At 36.5% G+C, this 24492-nt stretch overlaps 1 protein-coding gene across 3 annotated transcripts; it reads left to right on the top strand.

The window, feature by feature from the left end:
• Positions 1 to 2387: 2387 nt before the first annotated feature.
• On the top strand, positions 2388 to 23846 carry nptna (neuroplastin a). Of its 3 annotated transcripts, none has more exons than XM_008411971.3 (8): positions 2388 to 2717; positions 10235 to 10403; positions 10488 to 10582; positions 12522 to 12655; positions 16682 to 16955; positions 20016 to 20037; positions 21444 to 21520; positions 22841 to 23846. In XM_008411971.3, exons 1-7 carry the CDS (start codon positions 2627 to 2629, stop codon positions 21502 to 21504), a joined length of 846 nt encoding a protein of 281 aa, XP_008410193.1. In that variant the 5' UTR covers positions 2388 to 2626; the 3' UTR covers positions 21505 to 21520; positions 22841 to 23846. The 3 variants fall into 3 exon arrangements, with proteins under 3 accessions (XP_008410193.1, XP_081464399.1, XP_017160950.1); XM_081608273.1 differs by having other exon boundaries at positions 20028 to 20037; XM_017305461.1 differs by lacking the exon at positions 2388 to 2717 and adding an exon at positions 8612 to 9017.
• The last annotated feature ends 646 nt before the right edge of the window (positions 23847 to 24492 follow it).

A 24492-nucleotide genomic window follows, 5' to 3' on the forward strand; every position in this document is an offset into this window, starting at 1 on the left:
TGTGGAGTATGACCTTTATTTTCATGGTGAATGGACTGTATTCGTCTTCATTCATGAGTTAAACATGTTCAGTTTCACAAAAATGGAACATTTATTTTTATACTTGGTCCTCTGGTAGATTTGGTTCAATTAAGAACCAAAATTGCTACATTTTCAACTGATATGGTTTGCTTTCACATTGCACTATGAAATGATCCAAACTAATTGAAAAACCTGTTCCCCTCCTGGCCTGTGGTGGCGCTGTGCCAATAACTATGGAGGGAAATAAAAAAAACCTTAAAAGAAGACGAGCGCAACTCCATTCTTCACAGAATGTAAACAAAAACGTCAGATTTTAGCGATTGTAGGGTTTCACTTTTTGTCTTTGGCGCATTTATTTTGTCTGTGTTTACCCAGAATTCCCTGCGCTTTAGTCCCTTCCTGCTTTGGGGGAGGAGTCTCCGCCTGTTCAAACCCTGTCAGAGTTCACTTCAACCGAACCGAGATCTAGGTTTCTAGGTGAACCAGAGTTAGCATTGATTCGCATCAGAGTTTGATTGCGTATTGAGATCTTCCCATTTGAACCGGACTTTCTGGACAAACGAACTAGAGTTCGATTAAAGAATCATACAAGGAGTTACATGTTATGATTGATTGGATGATTAATAAAACCCAACAATTTAAATCTTTTGTGTGTAGATATGTTTTTTTTGTACTGTTTTAGCAACAAGAACAGAATATGGTTCACTCTTGCCTTAATTTGTTAAGTTTATTAAATTTTGACGCGCAGGTTTGCATTTTAAGAAAAGCCACGGGATGTTTTTGGCCCCTATATACAATAAATTAAATTAAAAGCAAAACCCTGGATGAATACTTTGTGTTTCACCTTAAATTTTACATTTTAATTGTATCTGTTTTAAACGGCCTGTCATCAGTGGAAATGTCATCCCAACATCGTCTTTAGATGTAGATCTGCATCAACTGCATGAACTGGCAAAGCTAATTTATTCTGTGATTGAAAAGGCCCGCGGGCCACATGTTGGACACCCTAACTTATTCACAAAAAGATAATTTTCATGTCAAATGAAAATTACCAGACAAACATTTTTTCAATAGGTTGTGAAACGGGTGTGTCGGACTTCTGGTCTGTCATAAAAAGTGATGATGTTCTGGGTTGTTCTGTCCTCAAACACACTTGTTATAAAATTAGATCTACAATGTGGTGTCTGTTGTAGTTATTATTATTATTATTATTTTAAGTCTTATTGTTGCAACTCATATACTTATAGGATTTTCAGTCAGAACCATTTTTAGTAAATACATGCAAGTATTTTGTATACAGAACTTTATCTTCAAGAGTCAAGAAGTTAGATAAACTGAAGCAAAAGGTTTTGGTCATCCCCAGTTTTCCCTACATCTCAGTCATACAAAATATTAAATATCTAACTTTTAATGTGAATTTAGTAGATTGAATTCCTTCTGTTTACAAATATAATCACCACGTAGGATCCCAAAAGATTTAAATGTTTCAATTAAGCATACTTACTTGACTCAGGAAAAAGACCAGGATGAACAAAAACACAAGACAAACGTTTCCTATCAGGCTTATTCAGTTCGCAACAGTGAATACAGAAAGTTTCAAACAAACTGAAATAACTTGTGGAAGCAGAAACCCACAGCTGTAGAATGACTTTAAGAAGTTTCAGTTTCTTTTATAAGCAGGACAGTTAAGAGGAGTTAATTACTAACCAACCCAATTCTTAATCAAGATTGGAAAAAAAAGTGTTTAAATGCTACTTGAACATGTCTCAAAATAAAAATGAATTTAACAAAACAAAATGATATCATGATATCAAGCTTCTTTACTCACACTAATACTTCATGGAGGCAGGTAAAAGTTTAAAACTTTATTTTACAAAGATGAATAACGGTTGGACGTCGGAGGGCGGAGAATATCATCCATATTATGGAGTTTTGCACTTCTTTTTGTCATGATCTTTAGATATTAGTTTTTTAAAAATCTTTATTGTTTAGTATAGAGTTAGTAGTAATTACTGTAGTAATTACTTACAAACAGAAAAACAAACAGAAAAAATATGTATAAAAAGAAATGTATGTCTGTGTGTTGTAAATATTTTTTTTCTTGGATATTTTGCTTGTTCAGAATAAATAAATATGTCATTTCGTTTAATTAGCTCCTTAAAAATGTCTTAAAATATATATAAAAAAGAAGTGGACAGTTTGTTCAATACTTCCTGCTGAACAAACTGTCCAACACCAGCTTCCATCTTCCCTCCTTATTGCTCTGTGATTGGACGTCGTGTTATAAACGAGGTCCCGCTGTCTCTGCGCTACTTCGAAATCTCGCGGGAGTTGGAATTTAACAGCGGATTAAAAAAGGTGGTTCCTTCCTCGGCTGCAGTAGCAGCAGCTCCGCAGCACCGGCGCTGACTCTGACTCAGTGGAGCCGCTCAGGTAGACGGCAGCAGCACCGCCGCGGGCTCCCGGTTCTCTACCCAGCGACACTTCCCCTCCTCTTCCCCCGCGTCACTCCGCAGGAGTGTCTGGGAGGCTCCGTCCCGCATCGCCGCCACCCGCTCGGGTCACCTTAGCGCTTCCCTTACCGGCATTTCTCCGGCAACCGAAGATGATACCTGGCAAGCCGAGAGCCGCAGTCATGTCCTTATCGGTGGCGATATTCGGGACGCTGATGCTGCAGTCCGTCTCTTCCCAAAACGGTATGACATGTTTTCTACTTGTATTAAAAAATAAAAAAATTAAAACGCATACCTCACATTCTCTCATCATGGCTGGAATGCGGTTTTTTAAGACTGCAGAGACATTTTTAATTAAATATGAGAGATCTTTTTTAGCTTCAGACGTTCCCTGCCAATGTGGATAAACATTTTTTTTAAATAAATAAAAAGGCTGCTTGCGTTAAAAATGAAGGGTCAATGAATCATTAATAGGCTTCAATCTGTTCTCGGAAGGCTGAATTGGGCCAAACGGAGGCCCGAACCGCGTCCCTAAAATGTCCTTTGAAGTGTGGTGCTGAATACTGAGCGGCGCGGCCAGTCAGCAAGGACCGGTTCCGCTCATTAGTTTGGAGATGAAGCTGCACCCTGAAAAGTTAAAAACAAATCCCTTCACATGAATGCTCAGATATCCGCAGCAGAGCTCATCATGTAGGCCACGGTGATGTGTAATTAGATGTAGGACTTCAGGAGTAGGGCTCTCTGTAAATAGCATCAGTCCATTTTGCTGCATGCTTCTATTTTTAGTAGAGAGAGATGCTGCGCTGGGAACCGAGGCTTTAATGTCCCACCAGTCTGTTAACTCCCCTCTCTGAGATGCTCTCCGCTGCAGAGCAGCGTTGATCTCGCAGCGCGGACCCCCTCTTGGTCATAAATCTCATCCCCAACAAACAGATTATGGCAGCATTACCCCGAGTAGCTGTTGCTGCCGGACGCTTTGGCCCATGTGTGGGACTGCGTTGCACTCCTGCACACTCCGTCCTTGCATATCAATCTGAGGAATAGTTGATCAAATCCTGATTTGTTCCGTATTAGCTTTGCAACTTATAATAAATTCTAGAAATGTTGTTGTTTCGAGACAATTTTCAAGTAATATAATGGCATAACAATGCAAGTTCCACCTCTCAATGATTAATAAACTTTCAAATTAAATTAAAATTCCAAAATACTTTGACCCCAAGGGGAAATTAAATTTTGTTGTAACTCATATCAATTCAGGTTTTTCAAAAAGTTATTGTAGATTGTGATGGCATTTTAAATATCCAAGATAAAAGACAATAAATAAAAACCATTTTATCTGCATTAGTTTTGCACCGATTCTGATTACCGATCTGTAAAAAGCCGGACCTGCAGATTCCGATTTTGGCCGATATCAATTTTCTTTATCTGAAATATTGCTAAATATATCAAGAAAGTTGCTGAGTTAGCAACAGGGGGTGACTGTTGATAACTAGAATAAAAAACAGCAACCAAAAGCAATAAATAAAAAGGAAACAAACAAAACACACATCCAAAATATTAATCATGAGCAGGGCTTCACAATTAATCAATAACAATATATATCCTGATAGACACGGGATCAATATCAATAAATAACATGTCTGATAGAATATTCTACAGAGACTGTGGCTTGTTTGTTGTTGTCATAGCAACTCCATAGCAACTGTCGTGAGAGTTAGTTACAGATACCTACCAAGATGGCTGTCAGCTACAAAGTTCCCACACAGCAAAAAGCCCCGTGTTAATTTAACTCTGAAGAGTGTGGACTATATAAACACTGAAAAAGTGTTAATTTCAACTCTGTGGGAGTTAACAACATAATTCCCAGTGTTGATTTAACTCCCACAGAGTTGATATTAACACTTTTTCAGTGTTTATATAGTCCACACTCTTCAGAGTTAAATTAACACTGGGCTTTTTGCTGTGCAGAAATGTGACGTCACACGAGGACTATGTGCATCAATTGATAATAATTAATTAAACTCTGATCCAGAACCGCACAGCATTCTGGGGGATGTAGGCAGAGGAAAAGGCTTCAGCCGCTTAGCCTCTCATGGCTAGCTGAGAAAGGTTGGTGGAATCAACTAATTCATCCACTCCTAGCAATGCACTCACTCTTTGGTTACCTAGCAACAACCAGTTGTGTAACTTGCGGGAAGAGAAGGAATATTTAAATGTTCTTGTTCGTTATATCATCCAGATATCTTACAGTCACGTCAGAAGAGTTGTGGACGGTGATGCTGTAGCAGTCAGTCTTGCAACAACTCCAAAGAGCCCTCTGACTGGAGATTGTCGCTGTATGAGTGTAATGATATGCTAACAGCTCAAAATCTGTTACTTTCATAACTGTCTGAAAGTAAGAGTAAGAGCAAAAATCTCTTCCAGCTGCACAGCATCTAAAACCAGAGGGAATCATTGCCAAACATGCAATGATTCAAGCAAAATAAAAGCAAAAATTAAAAAAATAAATTTTAGATTTCGCGGATTTGAATGCATCAATTTTGGTCTTTTATTAATTTATTCAAGTGTCGTTTTTGGTGGACATCCTACAGCTGCTTTTTTTGATTGTTTTCATTAAAAAGCCACAAACGTATTGCACAGTTTTATACATTTGTGGAAACCCTAAACAAGGGCTGCACAGTGGCGCAGTTGGTAGAGCTGTTGCCTTGCAGCAAGAAGGCTCTGGGTTCGATTCCGGTCTGGGGTCTCTCTGCATGGAGTTTGCATGTTCTCCCTGTGCATGGTGGGTTTTCTCCGGGTACTCCGGTTTCCTCCCACAGTCCAAAAACATGACTGTCAGGTTAATTGGCCTCTCCAAATTGTCCCTAGGTGTCAGTGTGTGTGTGCATGGTTGTTTGTCCTGTGTGTCTCTGTGTTGCCCTGCGACAGACTGGCGACCTGTCCAGGGTGACCCCGCTTCTCGCCCGAAACGTTAGCTGGAGATGGGCACCAGCCACCCTCCCGACCCCACTAAGGGACAAGGGTGTCAAGAAAATGGATGGATGGATGAAAACCCTAAACAATGTTTACAAAAGGAGAACAAACAGAAAATTAATTATGAAATGAGGCAAAAACAGAATCTTAACTGTGTTTTGTGTTTGAAGAATAAACCAAACGAGTCTGGCAGTGATTTTTACGACTCTTCGTGTTCTCTGTGCGGTGGATAAAAAGTCTTGGGTCCAATTAGCCGTTATATTTAACATCAAAGACCATTTCTGGTCTCTGACGTGTTTGAAGCTCAGAGCTTTTTGAAACTCCCTGATCTCCTCTGATGAACAAGTAAAACTCTGAAATCAGTTACAGAAAAATGATAACCTTGTTATTAAGAGTCGGTTCATGTTTGACTGAAAAAGTACAAACTGTACAAAAATAACTGCAGATATGAACTGTAATAATGACTTAAGTTTAAAAGCTCAAATTTAAACAACTTCTAACTCAAACTTGTACTTTCTGCACTGTGAATATTTACTAGATTACAATATTTATCTTGTGTACACCAAAAGAAAAGGGAGAAATTAAAAACCAATACATAAGAATATCAGCAAAAATGTTTTTTAAACTTTTAAATTACATTCAGAAACATTAAAGTTAAGTTTTTAAGTTACCTGCACTGCATTTTTATAAATGTAAATGTGTGCAAAGTTGGAGTAATATGTTCTTAACAACAAAATGTTTAATTCTGCCTGTATTTAGTGTTGATATTTTTGTGTAGGAATGTTTTTGTTTTTTCTCTTTTTTCCTTTAAATAAGTAATAAAGCATTAAAATGTCTTCCAGCTCTGGTGTTAAATGTTCATTAGAATTTAAAGTTTATTGAATTCTCAGAATGTGTTCATGCATTTTTATGCCATTATATGACTTAAAACAATATTATCGTTTATCACAATAACTTATGGGACAATTTATTGTCCAGAAAAAAATATTGTGCCAGAGTTCCCTATATTGCATTTATTTGACTGAAAAACAACAAACTGACTTGTTGCACATTTTAATATTTGTATTTTTGATGCAATAATTGGTGAAAGTTTCAGTAAAAACATCAGCGAGAAGCATTAAAAACAGACATAACTTCTTTAACCTCCATTTGACCGTCGTCCCTCTGACATCTGGTCTAAATAAACTCTCAGCACTTTAAATCTGGAATTTACTTTTTTTCCCCCCATCAAGCTGCTGTAGGAATCTGTATTTTATATTTGAGCTTCATCATGTCTGCTGGAATTAAAAACAGTAACTTTCCGTTCTGAGTGATTCCTCGGATCTCCTCGGCTGTTTTGTTTTCTTGCTCTGTTCCTGAAGTGCTGTTCTATGGAAACACTCGGGGGTCCACCGCCATGCGCCACCGCCATGCGCCTACACGCTCCCCGGAGAGCCGGAGCTGCACGGCCCGTTTAAATCTCCTCCGTCTCAGGCGCTCCGTGCTGTCTGGATGCAGACAGCGCCTCCTCTTCATCGTTTCTGTTACTTAAATCGAACTAAAAATCGTTTTTAATAGCAGCTGTGCTTGTTCTCTGGTATGTCTCATCACTGAATAATTATCTAGAGATCACTAATGATGTTTTCATTAAGCAGACACGACAAAGTCACATAAAGGATTTTTCCTTTTTACATTCCTGTGCTGCAGATTTTATGGCATCATTAATTGAACAAATTAGATGAGAGCGGCCCCGAAAGAATTGAATTAAAGGTTCCCAGGAATAGCAGCAATAATGGCTCAGGCAGACGTGAGGTCTTGTCTTCAGCCGTTCAAAAAACTCAATACATTTGGTGTCACCTGTTTTACACACTGTAAAAAAATGTCTCTAATTTATGGTGAAATACCAGCAGTTGTGGTTGCCAGAATTTTACCGTATAAATACGGATTTTACTGTATTTGTACAGTAAAATTCTGGCCAACACAGCTGCTGGTGTTTTACCGTAAATTAGACAAGTCATTTTTACAGTGCATAGTTTTGTGTCCCATGTAAAGAGGTTATAGTTTGCTTTTGTTTTGAATTATTTGTAAATTTATATGAAATCCTTTCCAATTTAGCTTCACTGCAGCCTTATCATAACAGACTGAGATTGATTTTAATATTTATGGCACTAAATAAAACTTTCAGATATGTTTAATAGGACTAGAGCTGGGCGATTAATTGATTTTATTGATTAATTAAATTTTTGATTTTTGAAGATTAAATTTTTGGGTTACCATAATTCAGAGTGATGTCAGCAAGTCCAGAGCCGCCATCTTGATTCAGAAGGGTCTTTTTTTTTTTTTTTTTACAAATTCATATTTACTTGAACTTTGAATTCAAGTCAAAATATACAAAGTGTTAGACTAAATTTAGGATTTAAAAAAAAGAAAAGAAAGTCATAATGTTAGAAGAATAAAGTCTTAATATTTGCAGGATAAAGTTATAATATTAGGATAATTAAGTAGTAATTTGATAAAAACTCCAACATGAAAAATAACTAGAAAATTAAGCTTTTTTTTTTTAAATAAAAAAACCTTTTTCTCATAATTTTAAGATGTTATTCTGGTAAAATTGTATCTTTATTATGACTATATTCTTGTAATTACACAAAAATTGCCGTAGCCTAAGCTTAATACTTCACTATATCACTCACATAAAGGATGATTGGTATAAAAGCCAATTATTGAACATATTTTCTGCCAATCGTAATTTCGTAAGAAAAATTGATCAGGTTAAAGCCAAATTTGATGTGTCCAATGGATCATTACTAAGAAAAAATATAGTAAAAAAACTCCAGTAAGAATAAAGTCATACAATTATGAGAATGAAGTGATAATTCTTGTAATACTACGACTTTAATCTTGTATCATTTTGACTTTATTCTCATGCGAGTTTATTCTTGTCATTTTATGTATTTTTTATTTTCTTATTGTTGCCCTAATAATCTGTTGTATGTATGAAAACACTTATTTTATTTTCAGCTGCATCACCCAGCCATAAGTAGGACTAATATTTAAAAAAAGAGGAAGTTAGGCTTTATTTCTTCATCCTGATGATTTCTTTCTTTTAATACACGTTTTCTTGTTTATTCAGTTATTTCCCCCCCTCATCTGCTTTCTGTTGCCTGTTTTTCTTTAACCATTCCTTATTTTGGCTCTTTATGTTTCTTGTTTTGATCGATCTGGGGGTCTGCCGCCCTGCAGCGGGCTTTGTGAAATCCCCTCTGTCCGAGACCAAGCTCACAGGCGACACCTTTGAGCTGTACTGTGACGTGGTAGGTAACCCCACCCCAGAAATCCAGTGGTGGTACTCCGAGATCAACCGGGCGGACTCTTTCAGACAGCTGTGGGACGGCGCCCGCAAGCGGCGGGTGTCGATCGGCACGGCGTACGGCCTCAACTCGGTGAGCGTGCTGGGCGTTTCGCACCTCACCCTGGATGACGCCGGGACCTACGAGTGCAGAGCTAGCAACGACCCGCGGCGTAACGACGTCCACCAAAACCCGGCCACCACGTGGATCCGAGCTCAGGCCACTGTCACTGTGCTGCAGAGTGAGTGGTCAGTGTTGAGAAACCCACCAACCCGCCACTTCCTGTTTGACTCTCCAGCGGATCAGTAGCTCCCTCTGTAGGTGCCATCCTCCCCTGCAGACCTGAAACTGAAGGAAAGCAGAAGATAGTTGCATTACACTGCAAAAAAACTAAATCTTACCAAGTATTTTTTGGTCTAGTTTCTAGTCCAGAGACCTTAGTGCAAAACTAGCTTACAGGAAAGTTCAACCTTTTTGAGCTTTACATCATGTTATAAAGTTATTTCCTCATTGAAAACATACCTGGAGTGTTGCCTTGATTCTTTCATGCATGTTTCAGAAATCTCTTGATCTCCATGGCAACCATTCAGCTGTTCAAAACGCCTGGCTGGACTAAGCCCCGCCTTCAAGACGAAGCTCCTCCTCAGAGCTGCAGTTTCCAAGCTCCAGAGCTTCTGCCTCACATGGCAGCTTTTCCCAATGACTTCCTCATTCAGATCCTTCAGACTAGCCAGCGGCAATTAGCAAACACCTGGTGGAACTGAGCATCTGCTGAGCTCATTATAGGAGCTACTTCTCAGTGAAAATGCTGGTAAAAATGTTGTTAAAGGGTTAATAGAGGAGCCATGTGACGACTTCCTGGAGGCGAAGTTTCAGAAAGAGCAGGAGTTTTTAAAGAGACAGAGGCCCAATTTTAAGGTGTTTAAATTACAAAGTCAAATTGGACAAGAAACTAGACTGAAACACTTGATAAGATTTTGTGTTTTTGCAGTGCATTGTCTGCAGCTCTTCTCCTAATTCAGTCAATCCTTCGATGTCCATCCAACATGTAGAGGCAGCCTTCCTCTTTATTCCCTGTGTTCATTCTTTTACCTTTCCACACTTTTCTTTACATTTTTTTTTACTTTGTTTTCTTTACATTGGAACATTTATAATTTGATTTTAGTTGCTTAAAATAATCACAGTTTAAAGAAATTAAATATAAATTTTACAGAAAAGGGAAGTTTCAACAATAACCCATCATATAAAATATGATAGAGATCAATTATGAGTGGGCATTTATGGAATTATCATTTATTGAAATAAACTTTTGTTGTAAGAATTTTGATTTATCTTTGTTATAATAAATTCCAATTACTATTTTCTTTCACAATATTTGTTATTTTAATTTTGTGGGGTTTTTTTGCAGTGCAGGCATTATTTTATTTTACTTTTTGCTGAGTTGTCTCTCTGTTACAGAGCCATCGATTTCCGTCTCCGAGCCGTTGACAATCACCTCAGACATGGACAGCATCTTGCTGCAGTGCAACCTGACCAGCTCCTACGGCAACCCCAAGGACAGCTACTGGATGAAGAACGGGGAGGAGATCTCAGGAACGCGAACCCAAAACAAGAACACTGAGCACAGGTGGAGAAGTTAGCACCCCAGGCCTAAATATATCGCCTTGTGACCTGCTTTTGGGTCAACTTGAGGTTCTGTTCTGATCTGCAGGCTCGACAGACTAAGAGGAGACGACGCCGGCTTGTACATGTGTGTCTACAACTTTGAAATGGCTCCACCTGCCAACGCCACCATCGAAATAAAATGTAGGTGCTTATTTTTGAGCTGCGGGCATATTTACCTTTTTAAAGGTGGCCTATTATACTTTCTTGAACAGATTTTGATAGGTCTCTGCGCTATACAAAATGTATTCTTTACAGTTTTTTTTGCACTTACCCATTCTGGGATAATAAGATTTTAGTCTGTTCCGTTGTAGCTATTTTGAGCTCCTTTCAGAATGAGCTGTTTTTGGGCGTCTGTCACTTTAAATCGGAGAAAGTTAATGGTCACGCCTCCCAACTCAACGTTTAGACTCACACATAAAAATGGCTACTGTGACTGCACCATCTGTTCTGGTAGCACAATTCATACCATCAGCATATGTTAAAATCTTTTTATTTCTTTTGTTTTGTGTGTCATATATTTTTTTATATTTAAAAATAGAATATGATTTAAAGAGAAGAAATAAAGGTAAAAAGAAGCATTTTGCAAGATTGCTTCTGGAAACAAAAGAAAAAATCAAGTAAGTATAAATACTGAGGAAAGATTGTAATCAATTAATTTTCACCATTAACACATGGGAAACGCCTCATAAAAATGTGATTATTATAAAAATGAAGATTTTTTGTTTTTGTCCGTGATGAGTCCACCACAAGCCAAGTTGAAGGTAGCTGCTAGCTAACGGTCCCATGAGTCCAATACACAATTCTTTACTGAATTATAATCTTTGAACTAAATTACGACCAATATTATTCATTAAGAGAATTATAATATTGTTTAGGAAAATAGGTCTTCTTATAACAGGTAGTATTTTAATTAACATAAATAAATACGTTAAACTTTGTTGAAGTTAATTTTAAGAATAATCTACTAGTATTTCTTCAGCGTAAATGAGTCAAACGATCGTACAGGAACAACTACTGCGGTAAAACCAGTTGAATAAATGTGCTGGAGCTCAGCTTGGGTTGCTAGGTAACGGGCAGAGTTCCGCTGGCGTTGCTAGGTAACGGGCTGGGCTTCTCTGGGGTCACTAGGTGAGAGGTCAGTGCCTGCTGATTTGTGTCTTTACATTCCAAAGATTTTTTTTTTTTTGAAACAACTAATTTTTCAAACACAAAATAACAATAATTTATTGATTAAAAAAAACAACAACTGGGTTGTTATTTTTTATTTTGTTTTATTGGCTATTTTTTTTAACGCTTGGGCTGTTTTTAAGAAGCACTAGAAATTCAAGTGGAAGTACAGAAAACATGTAAAATGTGAGTTTTGCATGAGGTCCCATCTGAGCTGTGAGCCCTCGCTGCCCCGTCATGTTGGACCTGTGATTTCAAACGGCTCTGCTGGCTGCTCAGGGCAGCCGGCGCCCTTGACACCTTCATCCAGCCAATGCCCGGCTCAGTGGCAGCAGATGGTGTCTTGTTTGCCTGATGGCGAGGGATTAGGTCTCAACGGTAAAATCCGGTCAGCCTTTTCTGCCGTCACACATGCATGACTGCAGAGGCCAATTGGATTTTTGGAAGGTGCGCTTATTATTTGTTGGAGCGTTTCTTCTGCTCGTTAAAGCAGAAATTAGCAGTTTCTTAAAGTACATAATTCATAACTTGATTCATATTTATTAATATTTAGATTTATTATTTCCTTCTTAATAATATGTAGCATTGATGAATTATAAATTCTTTCAGTTTAAGTGGCAAATGTAAAATTTTAGAGCCAAAAACCCTAACAAACAATCAGCATTTCCATTGATTTTCAAAGTGAAAAGTCACTTTTGTTAAACACAAATTACTTCTAGAGGACCGGTGTCAAACTCAAGGAACGCAGGCCAAATCCGGCTTGCCATAGTTGTTCATTTGGCCCTCTTCAACCTGTGGCTCTTTAGACCTTTCACAATGGCTCTTAATAACTTTGGCTAAAATAAAAACTGCAATATATTCTGTGTATTTTTGTTTCTTGAAATAATGTCTGAATTATAATTTTTTGTTTCAGCTGCTCCCATCATAACAGGCCACAAGCGCAGTGAGAATAAAAACGAGGGCGACCGCGCCGTGCTCTACTGTAAGTCTGCGGGCTACCCTCACCCTATCTGGACCTGGCACAAGATCGACCCGACTGGCATAAGGGTAGGTCATCAATAATATCACCAGACACAGTTTAGGAATGAACATTTGTTTATTACTCACCGTATTTTCCGCACTATAAGGCGCACCGGATTATAAGGCGCACCTTCAATGAATGGCCTATTTTAAAACGTTTTTCATATATAAGGCGCATCGTATTATAAGGCGAATGCTCCAGTTAAGGTTTCCACCCGTCCCATACGAACCGATACGGCACATGATTTGTTCCATTCTCTACAAATGTGTAATAATAAAAAATTGGTCCCCAAGTACTTTATATAGTAGTCTGCCCCAGTCATTGTTTCACTCACGGTGTTGGTGTTGCGATATTGTGCCCAACTGCTTTCTGGGTAACACAGACCAACCGACACGCTGCCGCCGCAGACTCTGTCTCTCTTCCCCCTGGCTTTAAATGTATAGGGGTTGGTCCCTTGGTAAACCTAGTCGAAGCATCCCGGATGAATGTCTAAAGCCACTTTGTTGACATAAAGAATGTCAACAAAACAGACCGACTCTGGTCGGCGAGGAGAGACTTCCGCGCCTGGGCCGGACGATGGTCACCCTTCTCCGTTCGCGCACAGCATGTTGGTGGAGAACCTGGTGCTAAATGACCTGCAGACGACCTGATTATCAGGTCGGTAGGTAGATACGTCAGTCAAACTTTATTAACAAACCAGAGTTCTGACAACTAGCATGCACTGCGCGCTTCTTCTATGGGCAAAAATGAAGTCGGCGGCTGCTTACCGTAGCTGCTAGACCTGTTGTGGCTCAATATTGGTCCATATAAAAGGCGCACCGGATTATAAGGCGCACTGTCGGTTTTTGAGGAAATTGAAGGTTTTTAGGTGCCTTATAGTGTGGAAAATACGGTACTCCTATCCTCAGGTTTCATGTAACATTATTTCCTTCAATGTGAATGTACAGTAGGCCTATCACGATAAGCTATAAATCAATTAATCTCATCAATAATTTCCATCTGCATGATTTATAGTTTTTTTCTTTTCTCTCTTTCTACCAAAAACTGGATGATAAAAGTTTTCAGATTGGCGTTTTGGTCTCAACTAGCCTTTTTTTGGAAGGACAATTTTGTTTACAGAGACTCAATAATTCATTTTATTTTATGTTTATGTTGTTTTATGTATTTAAAATGTCCTTCATTTCCAATGCAACATTTTTAATACAATCTCAAGTTTATTGAGCTTTGAGAATGTCTTCATTAATTATTATGGCATTATTTTTGTTATATTGCTTGAAAATGGTTTCAAAACTACAATATTATCATTTATCGCGATAACTTCAGGGACAATTTATTGTCCAGCAAAATGTATCATGTTGACAGACCTGTGTGCATTATTTATTTTAAGTTACTTTTCTGTCCATAATTATCATTATTGAAGAAAATTAAATGAACAGATAACATAGCGTGATGATTTTTTAAGTCGGTTTTTTATCATCTATTTTAATAATCATGCCTGTTAATTGGAATATGCAAAGTCTAAGACACCATTTGCTGTTGAAGAAAGACATTTTATATTACAATCAAGACACTGATAGATATTATTAACCATCAATTAATAATGGTTTATAAACATGGTTAATAATAGATATTATTAACCATCAATTGGTGGTTGAGTTTATTCTCTATTATACATATTATGATGCATCTGCTGCCCCTGCTTGATCCTGCGGGGTGTTGAAAATCCAGAAGCAGGATACATCGTGCACGAGCTTTCAGTCCCTGTAAGGGTTTAGAATAAAAAAAAATAATAAAAAAAATAAATTTACATAATTGCTCAAAGTTGTAAGAAAACCTACACAGACAATCCATCAAATCTCTCCTTTTTCTGTTTCTTTGCTTGTTAAATTGATAGATTTTTAAAATAAAGAGGTTAACGCTTTCAAAAGACGAGACAAACCAGTAAGAAATGTCTCACTAAGAAAAAAGCTGACTGGAAAATGAATGCAGGGGGTCAAGAACAGGTTGTCACTTCCAAATCCAAGTTAAAACTGTTGGCCTGCCTGATCTGAGCAGAAGGCAGCGCTGCAGATTAGGAAGTCAAAATCCACTTTAGCTAAGCCACCATTTGTTTAACGACTGTAATCTAATACTATGGCTTCTCATTGTGAGGCAGCAATTAGGCCCAGATTTTTCATTTGTTTAACATATTAAAGGAGATGGCGGTTTAAAGCGTCCAATATTTATGGTGCAATATGAAGAAATGTTACTACAGGAAAGATGAAGCACACACACATTTTCAAGCTTAGAAAACCTGAAAATAACTTATTGCTTCATAATTTTACACTGGAAAAACGAATGAGAACAAAAGACAGTTATGAGGATTTTTTTTGTTTGTTTATATTAAAATTGATCTTGAATTAATATGATGTAAAATCTTTGTAATAAATGTTAGTATTTTCAATTGATCAGAGTGTTTTCTACTGAGGTTTTGAGTTAACATATTTAGTTTCATCAATTTGTAAAAACTAGAACGATCTGGTTTTCTGTGAAAGTTAACTAATTCAGATTAAAATGTAGAAAATAGTTAATTTGTCTGGCACATTTTAGAAACGATCATTAAATGCTTTACATGACAAAAACACAATAAAACAAACATTATTTTGCAGCAACTTTAAATAGAAATAAGGAAAATGTTCAATAGATTCAATATTTAAGTTATTATTAATAAAAAGAATAAAAATAAAAATAACATAACTTTTTAAAAATATGAAAATTATTAAAGGAACTCCATATTCCAGCTGTTTTGCAGTTTTCTAGAAGTTTGTTCAAGATTAATGGAGAGTAAAAACTGAATTCTGCTTCTCTGTGTTTGGTTTCAAAACAACAATATTATCGCTTATTGCAATAATTTCTGGGACGATTTATCGTCCAAAAATTTGGTTATCATGGCTCGTCTAACTACAAATCTTTAACGTATTTTGTTGCTAAGCGTGTCAGTGATTTATAAACAAAAGTATTTTAAAGTCCAGTATATATTTTCCTAGTTCTGGATCAGAACTGAGCAGATCTGAATCTCTGATTGACAGGGAAGTGGAAAGAAAATCTCTTCACATCTTGGGGTGTCGAAGTCTCCTAGCAACCATTAGATGCTATATTTATGCTAACTGGTTGTTTTCAAGGCCAGAAAAATTATTTTTCAGACGGGAAGGTCTGCAGAGTGATAAATGTGAATGGACTTCAAAAGGAGTGAGATGAAATTGAGTTGATCTGCAGCAAACAGCCCTGATGTGTTTGGCAAAGGATGAATATGTGGAAAAGCTCGTCATGCTTTCTGCTAACTGTGAATGTGTGAGGTGGTGATTTCTGTTTCTCAGGCTGTGTTAGATTGCATGACCTTTAAATTACATACTGACAGACTTTGCCTTTAAACACAACATTTTTTGTATAATATAACCATGATGCAAAACATTTGGACAGAAAAGCACAGAGACGTCTCAGTAAGTCGTCTTTTTCCTACGACTGTAGAGAAAGCAGAAGATATAAAACCAGAGAAAATATGCAGGAAGGATTCATCTCTCAATCTCTGTGAGATATAAACTTATAAAGTGTTATAGAAGAAGAATAAATGAAGACCTGTTGATAAAGAAGTTTGGCTCCAGCGATCGTTAGAAACGTACCAATGAGTATTAAGGCTATACTAAGAAAAATAAATAAAAAAATAACCTTACTACAATAAACTCGTAGGAAAATTAAGTCAAAATAAGGCCAGAATAAAGTTGGAATAATGTCAGAATAAAGTTCTAATATTATGACTTTATTTTCATGATATTATGACTTTATTCTTGAAACATTATGATTTCTTGTAATTTTATTTTTATTTTCTTGGCGTAACCTATGTAGAAAATAACTTTTTTACCCACTAAAGAGTTAGATTTCTGTCTGATTGTTTTGTTTTTAAATCTTCCTGGCTATTCATGCGTCTTTCTCATGCTGCATCTGTAAAACCAGCAGCTTTAATTTTCCCAAACCTTCAGGAATCTGTAACGGTTTTGTGTCCGACCCGTTGGCAGGACATCGACAACTCCACCGGACGCTTCTCCGTCTTCAGCAGGGAGAACTACACCGAGCTGCACATTTCCAACCTGGACATCAACCTGGACCCCGGCGAGTACATGTGCAACGCCACCAACATCATCGGCAGCCATAACGAGAAGTTGGTGCTGAGGGTGCGCAGCCTGCTGGCGCCGCTCTGGCCGCTGCTGGGCGTTCTGGCTGAGATCATCATCCTGGTCATCATCATCGTTGTTTACGAGAAGCGCAAGAAGCCGGAGGATTTACAAGACGGTGAGTCACCAGTTGTGATGCTCAACCACCAGGTGTGTGGCTTTGGTGTATTAGGGAACTCAGTTTAGTTTTTCTTAAATATTAATTTGTAAATTTTTGCCTTTTGAGCAGCTTTCCTCGCCGTGGTTTGTTTTCTAGAGGAGTCACTTAACACTGCGCTGCGGCTGCAGTCAATAATTTATTCCGGTCAGGTGGACACAGCACAGACACTGAAGGCTGCACCTTGTCACAACAGCTTCATCCATTTAATATTAATGAGCAACCTGATCCTGCAGTCCTGCAGATGTGGACTTTTTCAATTATTAATTTATTTCCAGGGAAGCTTCAGCTTTGAAAGCTTCTGCAAACTTAACCAGAGTAACTCGTCTTTCAGCTGCTTCAGTGCCAACAAGTGGCTCTCGAATATTAGCTGCTTTGTTTTTGAGTGTCGGAGGACAGAGTAAATGATGCATTAATGGTATTTGAGCGACCTTTTCCCCTCAAACAGAATTCTGATATTGTCTCACGCTGATCAAATGCGACATGCAGGGAATCGGTGAGAACAGAAAAACATAAACTTTATGGTTTAATGAGAAAACTGGATTTAGGAATGTTAAGTTTTTACTAGATATGATTAATGAGATTAATCAGATTAGTCGATAATGGAAAAAAATCTATTAATTTAGCAATTAACTGGATTATATAGTTTAAAAAGAGCCATTTGTTAAAAGACCAACATACTGAAAGTATTAACAAAGCCAAAACTGTATAAAATATATTTACAATTTCCATTTAACACAAAAAACTTTGTAAATATGTCCTACACAGAACTCCTTGAGTGACATTTTTAACTTCACCTTTTCAAAATCTGTAAAAAAAAATATCTCATATTAAACATCTTTTGATAACTAATAATTAACCAGTTAATTTACAAAAGTCAATAACAGAAACTGAATTAATGTTTAGTAAAGCAGAATAACCTGAGTTTTTCCACATTTTTTAGCTGCAGACGCATCCTGTGATAAAAGAATGTTGTGTTGTTGCATTTTAAGCTACAAAATCTACAAAATGTACACATTTAAAACAGAAATGTAGTTTTTTTTTCTTGCATCTTGTAATAGCGAGGTGGAGAAACAGGTGGGGGAGGGGCAACATGTCACCACTCTGCACATCTCACTTAAACAAACATAGAAAGTAGAAGTGTGGTGGGTAATTTTAAGTTTCAAACTCCTGTCTTTTTAAACCTTGGTATTTCTTGAGGCCTTGTTTTATTTTTGCAAACAAAATGAATGAATCTCAGATCAGAAACTGTAACTTAAATAATCTGTAAGTGTCGGTTAACTTAGTAATGATTGGATAAATCCATAATATAGATTTTGAAACATTTAATAAAAGCAGATTAATAATCTTGATCTGGTGAATGGAAAATGTTTTTTTCTCAAATGCTCAGGATTTTTGTTATTTAAATGGAAATCTCTCAGAACTTTGTGTTAAACAGGAATAATTAAAAACCACTGTAGACTGGTTAAGCTTTTCGTTTGTTTTTGAGTCTGTTAGCTGCTGAATGTTTTAACAGACTGCTGTAATGTCTCCCGTCTTCCTCCTTCCTCCTCCTAAATTGCGTAACCTAAACCGTGTTCGTGGTAAGTGTGAGACGTTGCATGCTGCCTGAATTTTAATGCATATTATCTTCCTCCTCTTCATAGCACAGCTTATGCTTCTGCTGGACTTTTTTTTTTTGTTTTATTTTCCAAACTATTCTCTGCAGTTGCTTTTCCAGTGAAGTGGATATGTTTTGTTTCTCTCAGTTCTTTCTGCTGTTTCACACCATTACTAAGCGAATGAGTCTGACAGACCTGTGCTTATCCAAGCATGACAGCAGTACAGACACGCTGCATGTCGCTGCTTACATCTGGAAACTTTGCACATGTGCACACGGGTGGAGGGCAAAAACATTCTTTTTACTTGCCGACCACAGAAGCAAATGAAACCTGGAGATGTCGGTATTATTGATTTACTCCACCAAAAAGGGAAAACAAAGCAGAAAAACCAGTGAAGAACAACTCAAAACCACTCGTATTCTTCTTTTTTTTCTGGCTTTCTGTGTCGGCTATAGTATACGCAGACGCGTTGCCATAGCAACCGGCTGACAACAGCTCCACTTCTGTGCCAGGATTCAACACTAGAAAACATGCAAACAAAGAACTGAACATTCAGTCCGTTACAGTGTCATGTCTTCAAGCCTGACGTTTATTTTGTGATTATTGATGAGTGATCGTCTGAACGCAGCGGTGATTGATTAGCTCATTTGAACACCTGCTCCACCGACGATCTGTCAGAGAACTGCTGTGTGGTTCGCCTTTTTTATTTATGTTTTTGTTTTCCTTAACGTTTTGTTTGAATTTTACACAAAAACAAAATACATCTCCATGTCCACATTCAGCTCTATCAAATAGAGACAAACGCAATATAAAAAATATATAAAAATATATATTTTAACTGAACCAAATCACACAGATATTTCACATCTACATGTTAAGGTTGTCAAAGTCAAGCTAGCATGTCTGACCTACTTCCCTCTCCCTTGCTATTTTCTCTTAGTTAAAATGTTTTACTGACTTGTGAAATGTGATGACCTTTGAACCTTGAGAGGATTCAGCAAAGCACTGAATCCTCTCTTCTTTCACATATTATGAAAACGTTTAAGGTTTACCATGTTACCTTTTTAACTAAAACCAATGCTAGTCATCGTCGGGTGGCTGGTTTTTGCCCTCCAGCAGGGAGTTGCGTGCATGAAATCGCGTTCAACGTGTCTATAATATTTAAAATCTGCATTTTGATTGTGTGTAAATGTTTTTTTTAAATTGTGATTCCTTCATGAGTGATTTAATCAGTTATTTTTCTTTTTAGCATGTAAAAGTCTTCTTTATGCTGCCTCTTCGCTCCATCAGTCTGTATAGATGTAGAAATGAAACAGCTTTGTGTGTTTCGAGTTAAACTCGTGTGATTTCATCAGCGTGTTCACCGTCTTTACCGTTATTTTATTCATTTTCTGCTCCTCGTTTCTCCCTGTTGCTGCAGACGATGACCTAGCTGGACCAGTGTAAGTACCAACATGCAGCCTGCGCTACCTTATCTGTGTTAAGCTTTGTGAAGTAGTGTGTGTTTTGTTGTAGATTATCCTGATGGATCTCACTGTAAATGGTGTCCTCAGATCTGGGTCACAGAACATACGGTTGCAGTATTACTGTTTCAGATGTCGAATAAATCCCTGGATTGTCGATGTTAGAGTGGAACATGCCTGATCTGAATCAAACGTTGACATCTGCAATATCGATGAGGAGATAAATGTGTTTTTATGTTGCTAAAGGTTTGTAAAAACTGTAGTTAACTGCAGTAAAGTAGGTGTTGGCGATATAGACTTATAGTTTTATTATGATATTTTGTGGCATTATTGTGAAAGCGATAAAAATGATGAGAAAAACTACTTATTGCTTCCTTTTTAGGAAACTGTATGAATACAACAAAGATACAAACATCTCCATTTTAATGTGCTAGTTTTGTACACCAGTCACGTAAAGAAATGGGATTCATATCATGTTTTCAAATTTATTGACATTTATTGAACAAACAGTGGAGAAAATAGTAAAATTAATAATCCCAACAATACAGTGAGTTTGGGGGCGATTTAAACATGATTAATGGGAATTTATCGTCATGATGATTAATCAGAATTCTTATCAGGATTAGAATTTTATCACAATAAATGATAAACGTTACGATACGATAAATTCTCACCTCTACTGTTTGGGATTTCCAGAAAAGTGAAAACTTTGAGTAAAAGTGTCATTTTTTTGCCAGTACATTTAATTTACAAAAGGGGGAAAATAATTTCAGTTGAAACTGTATTTGAAAAAAATATATATATATAAAGATGATGATCATCGATAACATTACATTGTTGTTGTCCCAAAGTGGAATAACCTCAATTCTTAAAAACCAGCTCAATCTCACCCGAAACAGTGATTATTATTGGAAGACTAAAATAAATGGCCATGAAAAATATAGAACTAAAGCACTGATATGATGTAGAGCAGATATTTTGGCTACATTACAACATTTTTCATTTACTTTAACAGGGACAAGACATTACAAAAAAACTACAAGTTTAATGTGAGGCCTGCACTGCAAAAACACTAAACACTATCTAGACTTAAAGCAAACTCCTACATCTTGTTGAAGAGTTACTTGTATATTTTGTCTTAGTTCAAGTACACTAAAAATATTTGTATTAGAAACTAGACCAAAAATACTTGGTACAATTTTGTGTTTTTTCAGTGTTCTTCAAAAAGAAACTAGAGAAAATGTTTTCTATTTTCCTCATGTTCCAACTTTAAATTTCCCCATATATTGTTTTAAAACAGTTATTTATTCTGAGATTTAAATGTACTATTTATATTTTTAATAAATGCAAGATGACAACTGACTGTTGCTTATTTTCTGCTTAAGGAAAACTAATTCGACCAACAACCACAAAGACAAGAATCTCCGTCAGAGGAACACAAACTGAGAAACCTGTCTGAACAGTAAGTGTTTTATTCCTGCTGGAAGTGATTTTAATGATCAGCCAAGAGATGCACTGAGAAAATCAGCTGATTTTTAGCTTAATTTTTACCAACAACCAGTCGGGAAACTACAAGTTTTTTAATCAATTGGAACATAACAGCAATAGCAGAAGGAAAGAAATCAGACATCTGTTGCTGAAGGATTTTTCTCAGATGCTATCAGACACAGCTTGATGTTTATGACGGAGCTAAATCAGTTTTTGGTGTGTCAGTCACACTGAGTCACCGAAGACATCCAGTTCAAGTTAACTTCTAGGAATTTTCTTTCTGATCGCACGGCCTGGCCCAGCTTTAAAGGGGACGTTTTACACAATATTCACATTTTGCACATTTTTGTAATTCCATTTGCGTTTCTGCTGCTTCTAAAATCAGCCCAAGCGTTAAAAAAGAATAACAAAGAGGATAAAAAACACTCAGCCGTTTATGGCAATAAGTTTATGTTTTTTGATATCTGGAAAATGAGCGGTTTTAAAAGATCTCCCGACCCCAGCCCTGTTACCTAGCAACCCCAGCCAAGTCCAGCCCTGTTACCTAGCAACCCCAGTCGAGCCCAGCCCCGTTACCAGGCAACCCCAGCCAATTCCAGCCCGTTGCCTAGCAACCCAAATAGAACTCATGCATGTTTGGTCATCTGGTCAGCCTCCATTAACCTGTTTATGGAAGCTGAATAGTGCCTTAAGTTTATCCTTTTGTGCTTCTAAAAGTTTAATTTAAGAAGATATTTTTTATTAGATATTTTTGAAAACCTCTGATTTAAACTGAGGAAATATTTTCTGTAGAATAAATGCAGGGAGATTGCTGCTGATATCGATATCTTGTTTCAAGTCAATTCCTTAATTTTGATTTAAAAATAACCTACTGGTTCCACTTGTAGATTGTTTCACTTATAACATTGGAAAGATGTGTCGACTTTTTGTCAATATTAATCAATTATTCGCATATCTTACTGAAAAGTCACATATAAGTTAGTTTTCTCTTATTTTCAATATTTGCACTAGAAACTAGACCAAAAATGTCTAGGGAGAGTTTGTGTTTTTTCAGAGTATATTTTATAACTTTTCTTCACCTGATGTTAGCTCCTTTTAAATCATTAATCAACACTCATGACAGCAATGTTTTAATGAATCTTTTATGCGGGTCTTATATATTCTTATAGTTCATAAAGAGAAGCTAGGATGGGCTACACTCATCAGGGGACGCCTGTTCTCAATATGACTCTGAAACATGATGATTTGTATTAAAGATGCTGGTTTGATGATTAAATCTTCTCTCTGTTTGCAGGTCTCATTAATCATGTATTGACCATATGAAGGTAAACAAGAAGGGACTCCATAGCTGTCGCTCATCAATGTATCTGCCATTAGAGGAGTGGTTGTGGGATCAAATGAGGCATGCCTTATTATTTCATTGTGTGAGGGTGTGAGACATGAAGCTACTCAAACCATTACAGAGTTAACATTATAACCATTGTTGCTGCATGCGGGTGTTGAGTTTTTTCCTTCTTAATCGCTAATTTTATATTTTTACAACTTATAAAATAATGCATGCGAAATGTCGACCTTCTGTTTGACACAGAATTGGCTTTCTTCCTGATTTTTTTTATTTATTATTATAATTATTATTATTTATTGTTATTATTTTTCTCCTGAGGTTGTGGAAACTGTACTGTGAAAAACAAAAACCCTGCAATGTATAAGAAAAGATCACCTTAATCCGGTATGACAGATGTGTATAGTTTTATCATTCTTCTGCATACCATCAATTCATTTTATTATATCATATAAATATATATAAAATATATGTATATCACATTTAAGGGCTTTGCAGTGTCCCTCTAAAGCTGTTAAAAGGTTTACTTTACTTCATGTATGTACTGTATGTAATAAATCGCTATAATTATGTATCAGATCATTTAATATATAGATTATTCATATCATATGATGCACTTAAATGTTAAGAATAACGACAAACTGTACAAATCTACTTTAGGAAATCTGAATCATTCTAACATATTATTTTGTATTCATGTGTGTTGTACAGCATGGCTATTATCCTATGCAATTATTATCCATATCAGTATATTGAAAGTCATTGCAGCTTCTGATTCCTCTGTGACAAAGCTTTAAACTAGTAGGATCACCGTAGAGCATCGATGGCATATTTACACAGCTGCATGAGTTTTCATCAGCTGGCATGGGAGGCGGCGGGAGAGAGACCCATGTCAGAGCTGACACGTTTCCCAGGACTTCAACTCATTTTTAACAATAAATATATTAAGACAAACAAACTGTGGTGTTTTCTTTAAGCAGTTTTTATATATAGCATATATATAACGTCTTACATGTTTGGAATAAAACACTCTTGCAGCGTTCCCTGTGAAAATGTGTGAAGAGCACCATCTAGTGGGATCATGAGGGAATTACAGCTGAGGAGAGCAACAAACACATTATTCACATTAAAAAATGAACTAATTTATTTTATTTAGCTTGTTCTGAAAAAAAATCAGTCATATCTTAACCATGTTATTCATACGTTTATAAATGTCAAAGTTCCAAAGTAAATATTTAAAATGCAGGTAAATATTTAGTTTCCAACTTACCTTTCAAAAGCTAAATATTTAGTTCCAAAATAAATATTTAAATTGCAGCTAAATGCTTAGTTTGCAAGCTAAATATTTAGCTTTAAAATTAAATTTTTTTGTTAGAAAGCCAAATATTTAGTTTTCAAACTAAATTGTTCCAAAAGAAATATTTAATTTGGAGTTAAATATTTTTTTAAACTAAATTAGCAAATATGCAAATATGCTAATTTAGTTTAAAATTAAACTAAACTAAATTTGTTTAAAATTTAGTTTGAACTAATTTAGTTTAAAACTAAATTTGTTTTAAACTAAATTTATTTTAAAACTAAACTAAATTGAGTTTAGTTTAAAC

Source organism: Poecilia reticulata, chromosome 6, assembly GCF_904066995.2.
Source record: "Poecilia reticulata chromosome 6, P_reticulata-male-v2, whole genome shotgun sequence".
Classification (NCBI taxonomy): domain Eukaryota; kingdom Metazoa; phylum Chordata; class Actinopteri; order Cyprinodontiformes; family Poeciliidae; genus Poecilia; species Poecilia reticulata.